At 54.5% G+C, this 16,826-nt stretch overlaps 1 protein-coding gene and 2 long non-coding RNA genes across 9 annotated transcripts in view; 1 reads left to right on the top strand and 2 right to left on the bottom strand.

Moving 5' to 3' along the window:
• Positions 1 to 16,826, top strand: part of BCL11A (BCL11 transcription factor A) — a 137,117-nt gene that overhangs the window by 57,477 nt on the left and 62,814 nt on the right. For 3 of the 7 annotated variants that reach the window (XR_014691392.1, XR_014691393.1, XM_084514481.1), the window contains exon 1: positions 13,704 to 14,248. The exons of 1 other annotated variant lie outside the window; for it this stretch is intronic. Coding sequence is in view for 3 of the 6 variants with exons in the window: in XM_084514481.1 (XP_084370607.1) it covers positions 14,194 to 14,248 (55 nt within the window). In the remaining 3 variants the exon portion in view is untranslated. Of the gene's footprint in view, positions 1 to 13,701; positions 14,249 to 15,336; positions 15,494 to 16,826 lie in introns of those variants that run through there. 3 more of the 7 variants (XM_084514484.1, XM_084514487.1, XM_084514489.1) reach the window with 3 other exon arrangements.
• LOC311434343 lies at positions 3,025 to 4,570 on the bottom strand. The gene is made up of 2 exons (XR_014691415.1): positions 4,054 to 4,570; positions 3,025 to 3,758 (listed from the first exon to the last, which is right to left on the bottom strand). It is a non-coding gene; the product is annotated as an uncharacterized lncRNA (long non-coding RNA).
• Positions 5,259 to 10,818, bottom strand: LOC311434347. The gene is made up of 2 exons (XR_014691419.1): positions 10,327 to 10,818; positions 5,259 to 9,426 (listed from the first exon to the last, which is right to left on the bottom strand). It is a non-coding gene; the product is annotated as an uncharacterized lncRNA (long non-coding RNA).

Here is a 16,826-nt window from a genome sequence, read left to right as displayed (position 1 = left end):
AGGTTACCCAATTGCTCAAGTAGCTCAGAAAGAAAAGAGCTTATAAATTTTGGTGTGTTACGAGGGTGAATGTTTTTCGGTTAGTTCTCACGTGGTAGAAAACACTAGCTAAAAACTCTCCTACTTCTCGTTTCAAATTATTTCTAATTTTGGAGGCCACAAATAATACAGTGCAGTTACTCTAACTGTCTAGTTTTGAGATTGTTTCCATCAGCTCTGTTCTTGGTAGAAGCAAACACGCTTTTTAAAGCGCTGAATATTCTTTATATTTTAAGTGAACAATAATATGTAGATTGCCGTGGGGAAAAGCAAAACGAAATATTCAGTGGCTCTATTTTGGGAAGCTTTGGTGCTGTAGAATGAAAACTGTTAGTACTGCAGGAATTGGAAAATTCTCACTGTTGCATCAGTGGTTTTATCAAAACCTGTTAAGTTGTAAGAGTGCAGAAGTAAGGAAGAGAGATTTTTTTTATTATTAATTGACACTCATTTTTAGCTGGCATGTGGTGGCAGGTCCCGCAAACAAACCTCAGACTACACAAGACACAGATTAGAGCTGAAAATTTTGGAAATGTTCTAAATCTTTGTAACATTGCAGAACGGAAGTGTAATATTAAACTGACAAATTGAACATACATCTTTTTTTCAATGTAATTCACAGTTTCTTTCTATTATTTTTCACTAGCCGTGGAGATAAAGCACAACAAATTCCTCAAAGCAAGGGAAAGATATTTCCAGATACCTTTTCCGATTAAATAATACATCTCTCTTATACATATGTACTGCCAAATATCTAACCATTCCTTTTCTACACCGCGTCTGCAGCCAGGAGTGTTGGCTGTGTGAGTGTTACAGAAGTGACTCTTAGCACATGTGGTGCGTGCCTGACTATATATATGCAGGAAACTATATATAATAATTAGCGTGTGCATATATTATATTGTCATTATAATTTTACATAATCTGTTATATAATCTCAAGGCTGGTACGAGATGAGCAAGCGTGGCAGTGTTAGGAATTCGTGGGAAAATGACTCAAATCACTGCCTGTAAATCCAGAGACTGGCCTGGGATGTAGGGAAGCCACCAGATGAGAGCAGGGACGCGCTGGCCACCTGCCTGTTGTCACCCACCCGCAGGAGCACACCGAAGCTCCGTGTCACTGCGGGGGCACCGGCAGCCTGCAGCAGGGCCCGAGGTGGCTCGGGGAGCCGTGGTCAGCCCCGCAGTGCGGAGGGACACAGAGGGGTGCACAGAACAGCATCCCGCAAGCAGCACCAGCAGGGAGCCGTGTGGGGGCACGGAAGTGGAAACCCTCGGGGTGCGGTGGGCTGAGGGAGACGGGAAGCGGCAGCCAAGCGCCGGGAAGGGAGGAAGAAAACGAAGCAGAACTAGGGAAGTGGCGAAGTGGCGAGCGCTGATTTATCGCAGGAGCCTCCGCTCGTTTCCGGAGCTCGAAAGGCGCCCCAGTGCCCCGGCACTCGGTGCCCGGTACGGAGCGGGGTTTGGGTGTGCAGTGAGCCGCCCGGCTCGCCCTGTGCCTGCCTGCGGCAGCACCAAAACACCCCCACCGCCCGAACGGGGGGAACCGGCAGAAAGAACGGGGGGGGGGGGCACGCGTAACCCAAGGACGCGGGAAAACAACGGAGCGAGTTGCAAGCAGATAAATGAAACGCCAAGTAAATCAGATCAAATCGCCAGGCATTCATTCCCAATAAACAGCCAGCTTTATAATTTCCAGGTGTTGGGGAAAGCCGCTGTCTTATAGTTTATAAATCCCTGCTGGGGGGAGGGAGGGAGGGGGAGAATCTGTGGAGGTGGATGAAATATCAAATCACCAGCCTCTATGTAGATTTATGATTGCATAAGAGGCTTGATCATTTCCATATATTGAAATGTGCTGTCCTTCCTGCGACTGCCCAGCCCTTGGAGGGAGAGAGACGCTCGATTCCGCCTTGATCAATGCTGACTGTGAAGCAAGGAGGAGGAGAAGGGGGGGACCAGCCTGGCACCAGATGGAGCAGGGTCTAGGGAAAGGTCAAGGTTAGCTCAGGCTGCTATTGAATCGGTTGCAGCCTCACAGATAGATCTCTGCCTCGGAGGCACCCACTGGGGCTTCTCAGAATCAAATCTAATAGAAAAGGCAGTCACAGAATGAAATCGCTTCATCTGAATGCTAAAATTGTTATTAGGCTACATTAGAGAGATACCAGGCACGTGATTACCAAAAAAGGAAGCATGCCTAGCAGTTTGTGACTGAAATAAAAGCTGTGAATATGTTGATACCATCGGCAACGTGCAAGTAGAATAGATAACAGGGGAGAGAGGCAGGGAGGGCTGGGTGTGTATAACGAACAGATTAACATATTTATCTGCATGTATATATCTATATAGAATTACTTGTGTGTGCGTCTGTGTCTGGGAGGGGGTGCATTTGTATGCAGGCGGATAGCAGCGCTCGACTTGTTGCGAGTCCCGCGGTGGCCGCAGCCCGCAGCGCTCTGCGGATGCGTGGCACTTGGTTTGGAGGGCAGCTACGGGCCCAGACCGGGAGCAGGCTCGGAGGAGAGGTTTGCTCTTCGCTCCCTGCAGCACCCTGCCTGCAGTCTCCCCGCCTGCGCTGTGGTACTGTGCCGCGACGTAGATCTCGATTTGAAGTCTTCGTGGTGGTGCGGGGCTAAGGCATTGTTCGAGGCCTCTCTTCTTCCTGGGCTCAGGCAAAACTCTTTCTGCGAGGAAATGTGGTCAGGCGCGTACACGTGCACACACCCCGCACGCCGGACACGCGAGCGTGACGCCAGCACACATACATGTGTGTTTGGAGCAGCGATGCTGTCAGCTGGCTTCCAAAGATCAAAGTGAGCTCTTCCCAATTACCATCTCCTACACATTAATGATTCTTTAACCTACTGCACAGCCATATCTTAAAGAAGGATTTAGTCTTGTAAAATAAATGCTGGCTACACTAGATTAAACACGATGACTGCACTCCAAGGGTTAATAAATTTAGAATTAACAGATCATCCCAGCTTGATACAGCTACTATAGATGATTTAATATGCAGCCTAAGCAGGTTGACAGTCAGCTCACAGATGCAGATAAGATCAAACAGTCTCTTGATTCAATAGATTGAATGGTTGTACTGAGTGTCTGGAAGGTGAGTGACAGTACGTATGTGGCAGGGGTTCTGGTAAAGAAGGGCTTCGATTCCCAACTGCTGTGCGGTGCACTGGTTTTCCTTTTCTAGCAGTCAACCTTTTCCAGCAATCAAACCTGGAGTTAACATGAAAAAAATGGCTCAAATATAGTTCAGGAGAGTTATTTGAAGTTTTCAGTAATGAAAAGCTTTGAGCTTTAATAGTAATCACCATTGCCGTTACTAGTCTGCAGTTCAGATTCCTTCTCCATGGCCAAGGCCATTGCCACCCACTCCGTCCCACGCGGAGGTGGATCTGTCTGCAGCCTGTGCCCGTCCGTCCACACTAAGTCTCCTTCCCTGCGAGACCTACATGCGCAGAAAGAAGGGACCTCAGAGGTGGAGTGGCAACACCTCGCCCAAGTCATCCTCTGGTGCGTGGTGAGCCCAGCCTTGTCCTGATGCGATCTGCTGGCCAGGGGCTTCAGCTGTAGGAAACCGAGACGGGTGCGGAGTGATGGAGCCAATTCCCCTGCTCGCTCTTTCAGCTGTCTTGCTTTTCTGGCTTAAAAGTTAATATCTGTAGTAACTCTTCTGCGGTTTATGTTTTCCTTCTCGCTCTCCTGTTTAAATAGGAACGTAAAACAGTTTTTGTGGAGGCTGGCGAGCAATGAGATGACAGAGTGATCTCTAACAATTTTTATTATTTGATCAAGAATAAAAGCTCCGCCTGAACCATTAGATTTTGCCGTATGAATACATTTCCAGGCAATTTTTAAAATGCATATTACGTATTCAATAGACCATCACAGGTGTGAATTGTGGCTTATTCTGTTATATGGGGCTCCCGCCATACTGCTAGGAATATCTGTGTTAACTTTGCTGCGTGTTTGAACGCGTATGAATGGTATTGCTTACCTGGGTGTTTGCACAGATACCCAGATGCCCAGTGCATGGTCTTGCCGAATGCCCTGTGAAATGTTAGTGCAGTCAGCAGCACTGTTTTGAATTTAAGAACAGAGCAAACCCCAAATCCACAAAAGATGGCGTTTTCTCTCTGTGATTTTTAAAACAGCCTCGTGTACTTTTTGCAAGCGTTTAACCATGAATTAAACTTTCATTTTAACATGTTTTTAATTTGGAAACCAGTGCTTGCTTTTAATCCCTCAAATGCTGAGTTAGGAAGGACGGGCCCTGAGCATGTGGTTCAGGCCACAGATCCACGCCCAGGTACCGCTGGGTTTTGCCCGGTGCCACCCAGCAGGGCCAACACGGTCCTGCCAGCCTGCGCCTCGGCGAGCGGTGGTGGCACGAAGGCGGCGGCTCCGGCTGCCTTTGGAGCAGAGCCACATTGCGCTGCCAGGGCCGTGCTGGGGGTGCTGAACCAACCTCGGAGTAGAAGCGCAAAGCATGAAAGACCGCGTGCGAGCGGGAGCCACGGGCTGGTGCAGCAGTGGGACGGAAGGAGCGGTGTCCACGCCGCGGGCAGCCGAGCACCTCCGTGGCTGCTACCAGTGGGGAGGGCAATGCGGTGGGATGGGGGGCACGGGGGGCGGCCGGGCCCCGGGGACCCCTCCTGCGGCGCTGCTGCTTCCCAAGGCGGAACCAGCGAGACCAGTTATCTGGCGGCAATTTGCATATTGATGGTGCCTCCTGCCGTTCTCCCTGATTGCTTCGCAGGCAGGAAAGGTAACAGAAAAATATATAACCCCCTCGAAAAAAATGGAGAAAAGGGATCAGACGTGCATGGTGGCTCTGATACAAGAGAGATCCTTGTAAAGCCCGGGGCAGGCAATTTGTTTACCAAACAGGTTTTTTTTTTGTTTTAGGATTGGAAGGCAGGGTTGGTTTTATTTTAAGTTCCAAGGCCGAAGATGCGAGGTCCATGATTTGGTGCAAACTGCCAGAGAAATGCAGGGATAGTTTCAGGGAAAAATAATTAGCCTCGTCATATTCACTGAATGTATACATCCAAGGAGAAGGCAATCCTTGGAGAATGGGAAACGCATTCAATAGACTCTTTAAAAGTATAGTGTCATGGTACATATATTTTTTAGTCCCACTCATAAGCAACATACAAATGTGCAGTACAGCTTTGAATATAAAAGCTAATTAGGTCTCAATTGAGAATAGTTTTATTTTTATTGCCTCTGAGTACAATGGCTCTCTGAGATACACCTCAGCTCCCGGGCACTTTTGCCCTTCCTCGCAGGAACGGTCACGGATGGGGACGGTCCCCATCTGTCCCCACGCATCGGATACCTTCAGCTGCTTCAGGTGCCACGGAGCTGCTCAGAGCTGCGCAGGGTGTCCAGGAGCAGGGGGGCGCAGTGTGTCACACCGCTGGGGTGCTGGGGAGCGCATGATGGCGATGGACTGCACTGGTGCGGCCACCTTCAGACCAAATGTCTCACCAACACCAGTGGGAAGCAGCATTTACATGTAAAGACCGGTGCCGTGAAACAGCCGGCATTTACTCTTAGTCCGTGGATCTCTCTCTGTGTTTACCTCTGCTTCTCTCACTCCGGGCACACAGATACTGTGAGACGTAACGCGACAGGGCACAGCAAAGTGTCAGCGGTGAATACATTAATTTCAGTATGGTGATACCAAACCTTGTACATATTTCTGATTGCTGAATTTAATTTCCCTCACTTTTTTTTTTTTTTTTTTAATCTGCTGGGGAATAGTTGCTCACTGAACAATAGCATTAGTACAATAACCGCCCCCCAGCCCCAGCATTCATACTTAATGCATGTCAGCTTTCTATGTAGTGCCGTATGATATCCTTGCATGTTATTCTAATTGAGTGAAATCTTATTCATACTGGCGGTAGAAGGCGTTTTTTTGACTGCAGTCAGAATTCATACTGTACTGTAAAAATTATATGTGCTGACAATAACAAATGGTGGCAAAACTATCCAAACTGCTCAAAGAAGCGCGCTCTTATCATATGTTATTCACCACCGCTCCCGCTACGCCTCAGCACTGCAGCTTTCTGTGCAGCTCTGGGCTATGTAATAATATATTAGCCTGACTACAGAGAGTTGCATTAAAATATTATTGTAAGCATTCTAACAATTAAGCTGAAATTTTGCACATAAAGAGTTGCACAGGATAAATATGGCAAAGAAAAAACTCCCCACAGTGATGCTGTTTTTATTTTTGTTTTGAATGCAGAAGATCTCTGCTATCTCAACAATTAATTCTTTCTTTTCATCTAGATCCTCACACAAACTGTACCATGTTCTGCAAAGCATGTGCACGTCTTCTTTGCTGAAACTAAAAGCTAAAACTAAATGTCAGCTGAAACAGTAGTACAAAATTAATACAGAGAGTGATGAATCTATATGTTAAACTTCAGTTAAATACATTCTTAGTGACTAAAAGTTGAAGCTGTAACAATCAACGTAATAAAAGTTGCTTCCAAAAGATGGTGAGGCACCAGGCTAACAAAATACTTGACCACATGCTTACTTTAGGCATGGAAGTACAGCTGATGTGCCCAAAGATAAATATATGCTTAAGAATTTTGCAGTACCCAAGGCCAAGCAGATTCCTCTGGCAGGGGGATATATCGAGCAGGATTAGAGGAGGGAAATCCTTTTCTATTGCACTACCCTTCCCTGTTGTCACTCAAGCCAAGTGTGCTGGGAAGCAGAAGGGACTAAATCTTTCCTCATCCTGTGTAGCAAAACTAATTTCTCAATGGAAATACCTTTTTTTGATTGCCGATGCTTGCATTGGGTGCCTCAGTTTAATGAATTATTTTGATTATTCTACAATTCTTATTTGATTCAATTGAGGTATAGTTGGATTTATTTTTCAAGACAAAATGTTTGCAATTCCATTTCTTCCTTCCTGCCACATCCAGAGTGGAGCTTTCCAGATTTTCTCATGGGGATGATGAGAGCTTGAGCCCCTTGGGTCTGATCTTGCACAGAAGCATGAAAAGCTTCTCCAAATGATCCTGAGAAAATCTTGTTCATAAGCAATGGCTATGTAAAAAGATCAGATGCCCCACATAGTTCATTTGGTCAGGCTCAGACCAGCTCTGCCCAGCTCCCCGTGCCTCCTCTGATTAACAGACGTTTGGCAATGAGGCGCGACTGTGCCATTGTTGAACGTGCTGCTCTTATAAACAGTCCTGCTGGCTTGTGGGAGCACTGTGCACACCCATACATACATACAGATGTAACGGTGGTGCCCGCAGCCAGTGCCCATCACGTACCAGGTTCACAGTGAGCTGGAACCAGGAGACAAACTTCTTTCTGGCGTGCCCCAACACCAGGCACTGTTAATTCTGTTGGAAAGCTGCAAGAAGTTGAGACCCAGGGCAGAGCTGCACACAGCCAGACTCACCTCTTCTTTCTGCTGAGAGCCTCACCAGGAGTTGGCTGGCAGCCTTACCCATCCATGCCACGTGCTCTATGCCGGTGGCCTGAATTGGCCATCATTCTTTACCTTGGGCTAGCTAGGGATCTCCCCAAACCTAGCAGCTACAGTCAGAAAGAAAATGAGTCCAACAGACACTTGTGTCAATGCTATGTTCTCCTTACAGCTCATAAGCTTGAGGACAGCAACCTGCTGCAGTAAGTGGATGACTTGGGATCTCAGAAATGACTCCAAGGGCGGTGTCCCTGCTCTGTAACCATTCAGCAAGGTGGGCATGGACTTGGTGGGGTCTGGCTCCATAAGAGCAATCTGTTCAAGGACTGTGGCTCATCGTTCTAGCTCTGGGTTTGCCATCTTTTTCTTCTAGGGTTAAGAAAAATTCCAAGTCCACAGCCTCACCAGCTGAGTGTGATTTGAAGTGATAACCTTCTCTGAGCAACAGAAGTTTAAAACTAGTGAGAAGCATTACGGAGAGCAACTCTCAGTAAAATTCTTTGTAACACAAAGCCATACTTAAGCTCAGTGTTCAAAGTGAAATGGCTCATCCCTTTCAAAGTGCAATCACGACGACTGTTCTGATGCCAAGGCACATGTGGGACTCACTTCCACATGCTCTGGGGGAAGAAAAAGCCCCCAGAGATGAAAGATTCTGAGAAACTGTTAACAAAGATAACAAAGTGACCTGTCCCCAGCTATCCCCACTGCATCTGGAGATAACCGAGGTAGCCCGCTCCCCGTGTGGGAGCGCACCAGGACTGCATTTCGGATTGCTGGTTCAGTGATACCATGCTGGTGTAAATCCGCCTGACTGCTGCTACGCTAGCGGTGGATCACAACGGGACTGAGGAACACTTCAAGGAGCTTTAGTGCCCTTCTGGCCGAGGGAGTTCTGTTCTCTTTATCTTACACGTTTAGGACTCTCTTCTGAGATAGATTAAGTGGCACTTCTCTCACACGGTGTCTTCATCTGTATATCTGTACACATAGACGTGGAAGTGTGGCATGCGTGCCCCGTGTGTTGCTGCAGAGCTTTAATGTATGTACCTATACATATGCTGCTCAATATGGAGCTTCAAAAAAGCTAGAAGTACCAAATTCATACCCTAGATGTCAGTAAAAGAAAAAAACATTAAAACCCATTAAAAATCATTTTATAAAGGTCTGTGAATCAAGCAATGGGTTAGCCAATTATTCATAAGATAATTCCCTATATGGACTGACAGTTTGAGTCCCAAGTTTCAGCTCAATCAAATTTACACAGCCCGAGTTATAACCTCTTCAAGATGGGGATTGTAACGGGAACACTGACAGACCTTAACTACTGTGCTTCTTCAGTAACGAAAGCTCGACTATTTCGCTCGCACAGTGGCTGCTGGTGCTGCTATAATTAAGACTGTATGGATTTGCATTATAGGTCAAGTTCTAAATGCACAAAGTTTAAATTATGTTGGCTCAAAATGTAGGATACAAGCTGTCAGGGGCATGTTACACGCTTATAGGAAGATACACAAATATTAATAAGATACAAAATGGAAAGCGAGCTGTAACTTCTAGAGCAGTAAAAACTAACACCAGGGTTTGGCTGAAATTAAACATTTGATTAAAAGTGAGATTTTACTGGCATTGTTTATAGCATAGCTAGTGCCTCCCCTGCCTGCCCATGCACAAGCAGAGCTGTAGACTTCAAAGGAGGGGTTTGGTATCTGAAAGTCTGCCTCCTGAGTGCTTCGTGTGGTCATTTTATTGTCACCCCTCAAAAGTCCAGTCAAGGTTCGGGGCTCTGTCGTGCTCAGTGCTGTGCAAGCAGGCGCAGGCTGAGATCCCAGACCTTGCTGTAACCACTGGAAAAACTCTCCTCGAGTTCAGCATTTTATTCTGGGTCCTGCCTAGAGCAGCCTGTAACGAAATCTTTCAGTCACCTGGCGCTCATATGTTTGTGATCCTGCATGGACTCGCCGCTGTGTGTGCTGCGCTTGCTGGCTTGCAGTTTATTTTGAGCTTTTATTAAAAAAGAAAAAAAAAAAAAAAAGAGAAGAGGGAAAGCAGCATGCCCAAGTTCCTCATCGTGCAATACTAATGCACATGCTATTTCTAGAACGCGCAAGTCCTCTGCTCATTCATGGGGAGTCAGCCTGGTGCGATAAGAGTTCCACCCACAGTGCCTCTGCCTGATTGAGACTATCAACGCGGCGGAGGAGAGCGCCCCGTGCTATCGGCCGTTATGTAACGCGGCACAGCTCGGGAGAACTGGCATAATTTTGGAATTTGTATTTGGTCCTAATGTTCTGTACTGAGTTGGCAAGTGAGATTCCTGCCATGAATGAGTGACAGTTGGAGCTTAAAAGCAGGAACATTTGCCCACCAAAGTTGCTGAACTCACCCACTGCCAAGTCTGTCGCTAAATTAGCAGAGAGGCAGGGACAGCAGCGTGCAGCACGCGCTGCATCGCACTCCTCTGCGCCTTCGGGTCCCAGTCCTGTGCGGGAAGACCGTGTGCCTGCCTGTGAGAAGGAGGAAGGCCACGCTTCCCAATTTTAGGTGGTTTTGTGTCCCTTTAGGCAGCAGCCTCCAAGTATCTCACAGGCTTGAACGGAGGGAGGACCACACTGTTCCTCCGAGAGAACTGAGGCAGCAGGAGAGGGAGATGTGAATTTCTGCAGATATCTCAGGGCTCTGCTCCGCGTGGGACAGATGGAAGTGGGCCAGCTGGAGGGGCTACAGCCCAGGGGCAGCCTCTCAGCTAGCAAGCCAGACCCTCGCACGGCAGCGCGACCACCACCCTGGCCCAGCACCTACCTCTGAGCTGCCCACGCGCGGCCGAGCATCTCAGCCGTGTTTTCCCATCTTTGCTCTGGGGCTGGGAGCACGTAGCATGGGAGTGGGCAAGACGGCTGGGGGGAGAGCAGCTGAGGCCACTGCAGCGGGACGGGGCAGGGAAAGGTCGTGGTGAGAAGCAGGAGGTGACACACAAGTCCGCGCGAGTCCGCAGAGCCCCATGGCTGGGCTGCCTTCGGTGCTTGCCCGGGTTTGTTTTCACTTGCCCTTCTCACCCACCAGCACTTCGAGGCGTTAGCACCATTTGAATATTTTGTACCTGTTTTTAGCCGCCACGGTCGGTAGCGTAGCTCCGAGCACAGTGCCCTCGCTTCGTGACGGGCGCCGAGAAGCCCGAAAACGCTCCCTGCGCCCGAGCGGGGCCGGGGCACGGGCAGCAGCGCCTCGAGGGGCCGGGGGGCGGCGGGGGCATCGTCCCTGCTCCCGCAGCCCCCCCGGGCTGCTCCCCGGGGCCCGGCCTCACGGCTGCTCGCCCCTCGGGCATCGCCGGCAGCCCCGATTCCCCGTTCCCCCGGGGCGAGGGAAGCCCAGCGGGGCTCCTCTGCCCGGCCCGCCGGGGGTGGGCGCGGAGCCCCCCGGCGCGGAGCCCCCCGCTGTGGAGCGGGCAGGTCCCCGGGGGCCACCGCGGCCCTGGGCGTCCGAGCCGCGGCGGTGCTGGCTTCGGAGGCAGGAGCGGGCTGCCGGGGGGGCTGGGAAGGGGATGCGGGGGGGGGGGACAGCCCCGTCCTGGGGCCGGAGGTGGCCCCAAAAGCCGGCCGGCAGACAGGCAGCGCCCCAGCGCTGGGGCTGAGGCTGCAGCAAAGTCCCTCGCAAGAGCTGTTTGTTGACCACATTCACGTTCAGAGCCCTGAAGCTAAAAGCACTTTACACCATAAAATAAAAGCACTGTCTTTTTTTCTAAAAGGTTACGTCTGGAGGCCACGCTGCTCATACTTCATACAGAAAACTACTGAAAGGGCTATGAAATCCTCTATGATTTACACTCCCTCTCAGTGCATTAGGATATAGATCTACTCGACTCTAAAAATACTGTGGAGTTTCTAACCGACGTGAATATATGTGCATTATTTCAGAAAGTCTGTTAGAAAACTTGTCAACACATTATAAAGCATAAACCAGGACTTGGCCATTAAATACAGAGATCAGAGACAGAATATATACTGCAGGAAGTGCTGAGAAAAGTCCCTCCATTCAAAAAAGGTCTATTAGCTAAAAGTTTACACACAATATACACCAAAGGGTTTAGAGAGAGCCCGTGGACCGTAATTACAAGGCATAAATGGAATCAGTAAGGGCTTTACAGTCCCGAGCGCAGTTAACTGGGCTGCCAGAAAATAATTTTAATATTGTCATAATTTATTACCCAGCAAAAGCCACATCAAGGATTGTAAATATAGTTACTTTGTGTCCACGGCTGCTCATTAAACAGCCTCGTTCCCTTCCCCTAAAAATACAATAAAATAAAAACCCACCTGCATTATTAATCTGTGGTTATGCCACGTTAAAAATGTCTTCTGACTCCTTTTCTTTCTTGAGGTTTGTTATCGCCCTCCAATCACATGACAATGCAAAGTGTCGGGGGGGCGGCGGGGGAGCGCAGCACTATTGTGATCAAACGCCAATATTAATAATTATCCAGCCCGGCTGAAATACTGTTTTAAGGCAGCGAGTTCCCATTTAATTCGAGGCATTTTACGATGCGGGAATTAAGGGCACGCTAATGGTAGGAACATCCTCGCTGCCATTCATGAAAGCATCTGTAAAATTAGCTTTTGAATGTATGTTTGAAGACGTGCCGGAGGAAGTCACCTCTGGAATCTCGCACGCAGTACAATAACAAAGCAGATTTAGTTGTAACTAAGTGCTTAATTTGCTACGATTTTTTAAAGAAAATCAATGAAACGTCGCCTGTTATTTATTGGAAATAACCACAGCTAGGTATTCTGAGCTACGTTGGCTTTAGAGAGCGCGCAACTGTGTAATGAATTGTAATTCAGAGGACTGTTAAACGTGAACCGCAGAACCTTTCAGAGGTAATAAAGTCATTACTTTTTACATCGCAGCCACCTCGAAAAGCTTTATACGCGCTATTACAGATAAAGCAAATCGCACGGCTCTCCGCACGGTCCCGCACGCCTGTTTACACAGCACATGGCCGCGGAGCTCCGACAGCCGAGCCCCGCGGCGGCGCGGGGAGCCCCGCAGCCCGGAGCCCCGCAGCCCGGAGCCCCGCAGCCCGGAGCGCTCGCCCGCTGCCACCCGGAGCCGCTTCCCCCCGAAACGCGGCGCCCGGCGGGAGCTGCCCGGCCGCCCCCGGCCCCGCACCGGCCTCGGGGCAGGCGGGGGGCGGCGGCGCCGCGGGAGGACGGCCCCGGCGCGGAGCGGGGCCCCCCCGGGCCGGCTCCAACAGGTCCCGGCGCGCCCCCGCCGCCGGCCCCCGGCCCCTCCTCGCCGCCCCGCGCCCACCTCGCTGCCGCGGCCGGCCGGCCCCGGGCCCGGAGCGCGGGCACGGCTGGCTCCGGAGCGGCTCCTGCCGCGGGCCCGGCCCCGGGCGGTGCGGGCGCGCTTTGGGCGAAGTTGCGGCCGCCGCATCCTCCCGGCTCCGGCCGCTTCTCGCCGCCTCCGGCCGCGCCTTTCGCTTTCGCTCGCCGCTCTGCCGGCGGGCGGGCTGCGGGGCGCCGCCGGGGGGCTCCGGGGGGTCCCGGCCCCTGCCGCCCCCTGCCCCGCTCCCGCCGCTCGTCCGCCCGCTCTTCCTCGCTCCCCGAGTCCTCCCGGCTCCCCGGCCCGCCGCTCCCCGCCGAAGTTTGCCGCCGGCCCCGGCCCCCGGAGCCCCCCGGCTCCCCGCCGCCGCCGTCCCTCGGGGCCGGGCCCCGGCTCCCGGGAGGAGGGGACTCGGCGGCTCGGGGGGGCGTGGGGGGGGGGCGAGCGGGGAAGCCGGGAGCCGGCTGGGCCCCCCCTTCCTTTTTGGGTGGTCTCCGCTCCTACCTGCCTTCCCACCTCCTCGGCGCATCCCGAGGCTAGCCTGCCCCGCCGCCCTCCCCGTGTGCCTTCCCTGATGTGTTTGCTTTTCCAGCGGGGGTGGGAGCGTGTGCGCTGCCGCTGCCTCGGCTCGCTCGCTCTTTCTTTCCCCCCTTGCTCCCTTTCCTGCCTCCTCGCTCCCCGCGCGCCCGCTCCGGCCCCTCGCCGCCCCTCTCCCCCTTCCCCTCCCGCAGCCGCCCCGCGGCCCCGGCCGCCCCCCGCCCCCGGCCCCCGGCGCCCCCCGGCTCCCCCCGGCTCCCGCCGGCAGCGTGCGCCCGGCGCCCGGCGCACCCCCTCCCGCCGCGCCCCCTCCCCTCTCCCCCCTGCGATCACTGTCCATTGGCTTGTCCTGGTCTCTTTTTCATGTCCAGCCCCTGATGAGTGTCCATTGGTGTTGCCTTCGCCTTCCCTCCTCCCCTCTCCCCGGCTTGCCCTGCCCATGTTTTGTATGTCTCTGTCCATCCAGGCTCCTGACGTTCAAGTTCGCAGGGACGTCACGTCCGCACTTGAACTTGCAGCTCAGGGGGGCTTTTGCCATTTTTTTCATCTCTCTCTCTCTCTCCTTCCCTCTCTCCCTCTCTCTCCCTCTCTCTCTCCCTCTCTTTTTTTTTCCTTGCACAAAAAAAAAAAAAGCCATGACTGCTATCCCACAATTCATCTTCCCTGCGCCATCTTTGTATTATTTCTAATTTATTTTGGATGTCAAAAGACATTGATGAAGATATTTTCTCTGGAGTCTCCTTCCTCTCTAACCCGTCTCTCCCGATGTGAACCGAGCGACTCACAAGCCACCGAAGCCACCAACCCACCATGTCGCGCCGCAAGCAAGGCAAACCCCAGCACTTAAGCAAACGGGAATTTTCACGTAAGTAAGCCGGAGAGCGATTTATTTCATTTCCCCTTCACGGATTTAATTTTTAATTCGAGCGAGAGCAGAAAGAAAAAAAAGAAAAAAAAAAAAAAAAAAAAAGTGAGAGCGAGCGAGGAGCGAGCGAGGAGGTGAAACGAACTCGGCGCCGGCTCGGAATTACTGGCATTCCGCTGATTTTCGCCCTCGCTCGATCACCTTGAGCACTTTTCTCCTCTTTCTGCCCCGGCCCCCCCGGCCCCCGCCGCGCTGCCCCCCGCGCCCTCTCCCCGCAGCCGCCGCGGAGCCGCCCCGCGCGGGCCAGGTGCGGGCTGGCGGCGGGGGCAGAGCCGGGGAAAGTGCAGAGGAACCCGCAGGAACCCCAAGGAACCGCGGACGGGGCTGTGGGCCGGGAGAAAGTCCGGCGAGCGGAGCCGAGCCGAGCCGAGCCGAGCCCCGCCGCCGCTCGCCGCCGCCGCTCGCCCCTTCGCCCCGCGGCACCTTCGGCGGGGCCGGGGGCGAGGGTGGGCGCCCAGCCGAGCCGAGCCGAGCCGAGCCGAGCCGGGCCGGCCGCCTTTTGTCTCCGCCGCGGGGTGCGGGACGGCCGCCCCTGCCCCGCTCTGCCCCGCTCCGCTCCGCGCCGCCCCGGGGCTCCGCCGCCCCGACCTCGCCCCGCGCCCCGCCGCGGCTCCGGCTCGGGCTCGGGCTCGGGCTGGGGCTGGGGCTGGGGCTGGGGCTGGGGCTGGGGGGCGGCCCCCGGGCGGGCGGGCGGCAGAGGCGAGCCGGCAGGGATTCCCTCCTCGCCCTCGGCTTCGCGCTCCCTCGCTCGCTTACTATTTTTTGGAAGATTTTCAAAAAAAAAGTGGAAGTGGATTTTGATTGGGAAAAATCTCGTGTCTGAATGTTTACAAGCACCGCGTGTGCGGGGAACCTCCTGCCAACAAACACAGGCAGGAGCGAGCCCGGGCTGAGCACACACACACACACACACGCACACACACACACGCACACACACACGCACGCTCGCACACCCGCTCGCACACTCCTCGCACACCCGCGGCCGCCCAGCTCGCCGCCGCATTTAAACCCCAAACCAAATCTCCTCTCCCCGGGAGAGAAAAAACCCGAGCCGAGCCCCACCACACTGTTCGCAACAAAAACTCTTCGGCTCCCTCCCCGCAGCCGACACAACACACGGCAGGGCTAGATGCAAGATAAGCGGGAGCGCTCTTTGCACAACAAAAGGCAACTCGAGCTGGCAAGGTTTGGGGTGAGGGGGGGAAGGAAGGGCGAAAAAAAAATCCCCTTTTCCTCGGGGTGAGCCGGGGGGGAAGGGGACGCGATGCATGCTTCTCGCGGCTCCTTTTCCCTCCTTCCTCCTCGCTTTCCTTTCTCCCCTTCTCCCATTATCCCTGGCGGGTTTTGTTCCCTCCCAGGGATGGCAGAGAACCCAGGGCGATCGCTCGCTGCCAACGAGCCCCGCTCGCTCTCGCCTTTTGCAAAACTTTGCCCGGCGATTCCTCCCTCCCAGGCGGCGGCGGCGAGGCTGGCGGCCAGCTCGGCACACGCAGCCCCTTAGCGAAGCTCCGCGGCTCCTCGGGGCCGCCCGGGGGCCGCTCCCCCCGCCCCACGCCGCCCTCTCCCCGCCGGGGCTCGCCCGCAGCCCCCGGCCCCCTTTTCCCGTTCCCCCTCCGCTCCTCGGATCTTTTGCCCGGCGCCGCTCAGCGCTGCGCTTCCAGCACCCCCCCCGGGCTGCCGGGGCCCCTTTCCCCGAACCGGGGGCCCCCTTCCCCGCCCGGGGATGCCCGCGGCTCCCCTCCCAGGGGGTGCCACCCGAGGGCCCCCCCCCCCTTTGGCAGCCCGGCTCCGCGGAGCCCCCCTGCTCCCCGCGCGGCCGCGGAGCCCCCGCCCGGCTGCGGAGCTCGGCCGGGGCGGCCCGGGGGGGGGCTCCGGAGGGGGGCGGGCGGGGAGGGGGAAGCCTGGGGGGGGGCAGCGGCGGAGCGGGGCGGCTGGGCACGGCTCGGCACGGCTCGGCACGGCTGTGCCGTTCAGTCGCTAGGAGGCACACCGACACCAGAAACGCCCCCGCCGCCCGGCGAACTTGAACCTGGCCGGCGCCTCCGCGCCCGCAGCGCGGCCGAGCCGGCGGGAGGGGGAGGGCTCGCCGCCCGCCCCGGCCCTTCCCCTGCCTTGCCCCCCCCTTTCTCCCCCTTCTCCCCCTCGTCTTTGTTCGCGAGTTTGGCCGCTTCCAGCCACGAGCCCGCCCGCAGCCGCCTCCCGGGGGCGGCCCGGCCGCTCCGCAGCCGCGCGGGGCCCCCTCCGGCTCTCCGCGCCCCCCCCCCCCCATTTTCCCCCCGGCTTCTTTTTTTTTTTTAAAAAAAATTTAATCGGGAGTTTTTTGGGGGCGGCGGGGGGTGGGCAACTTTGGCGCCGAGTTTGCCGCTGCCCCGCTCCCCCGGCCCGCTCCGTGCCGCCGCCCCCAGCCTCGCCCCCCAGCCGCCCCGCACTTGAAAGCAAACTTGGGCCGAGGCCGCCCCCCCCGGCCTCCTTCCCCGCTCCCCCGAGCCGTGCCGAGCCGGCCCCGGCACCCCGAGCC

This window comes from Aythya ferina (assembly GCF_964211825.1).
Source record: "Aythya ferina genome assembly, chromosome: 3".
Lineage (NCBI taxonomy): Eukaryota > Metazoa > Chordata > Aves > Anseriformes > Anatidae > Aythya > Aythya ferina.
The sequence above is the reverse complement of the archived record's forward strand: the minus strand, read 5'-3'. Positions and strand labels throughout refer to the sequence as shown.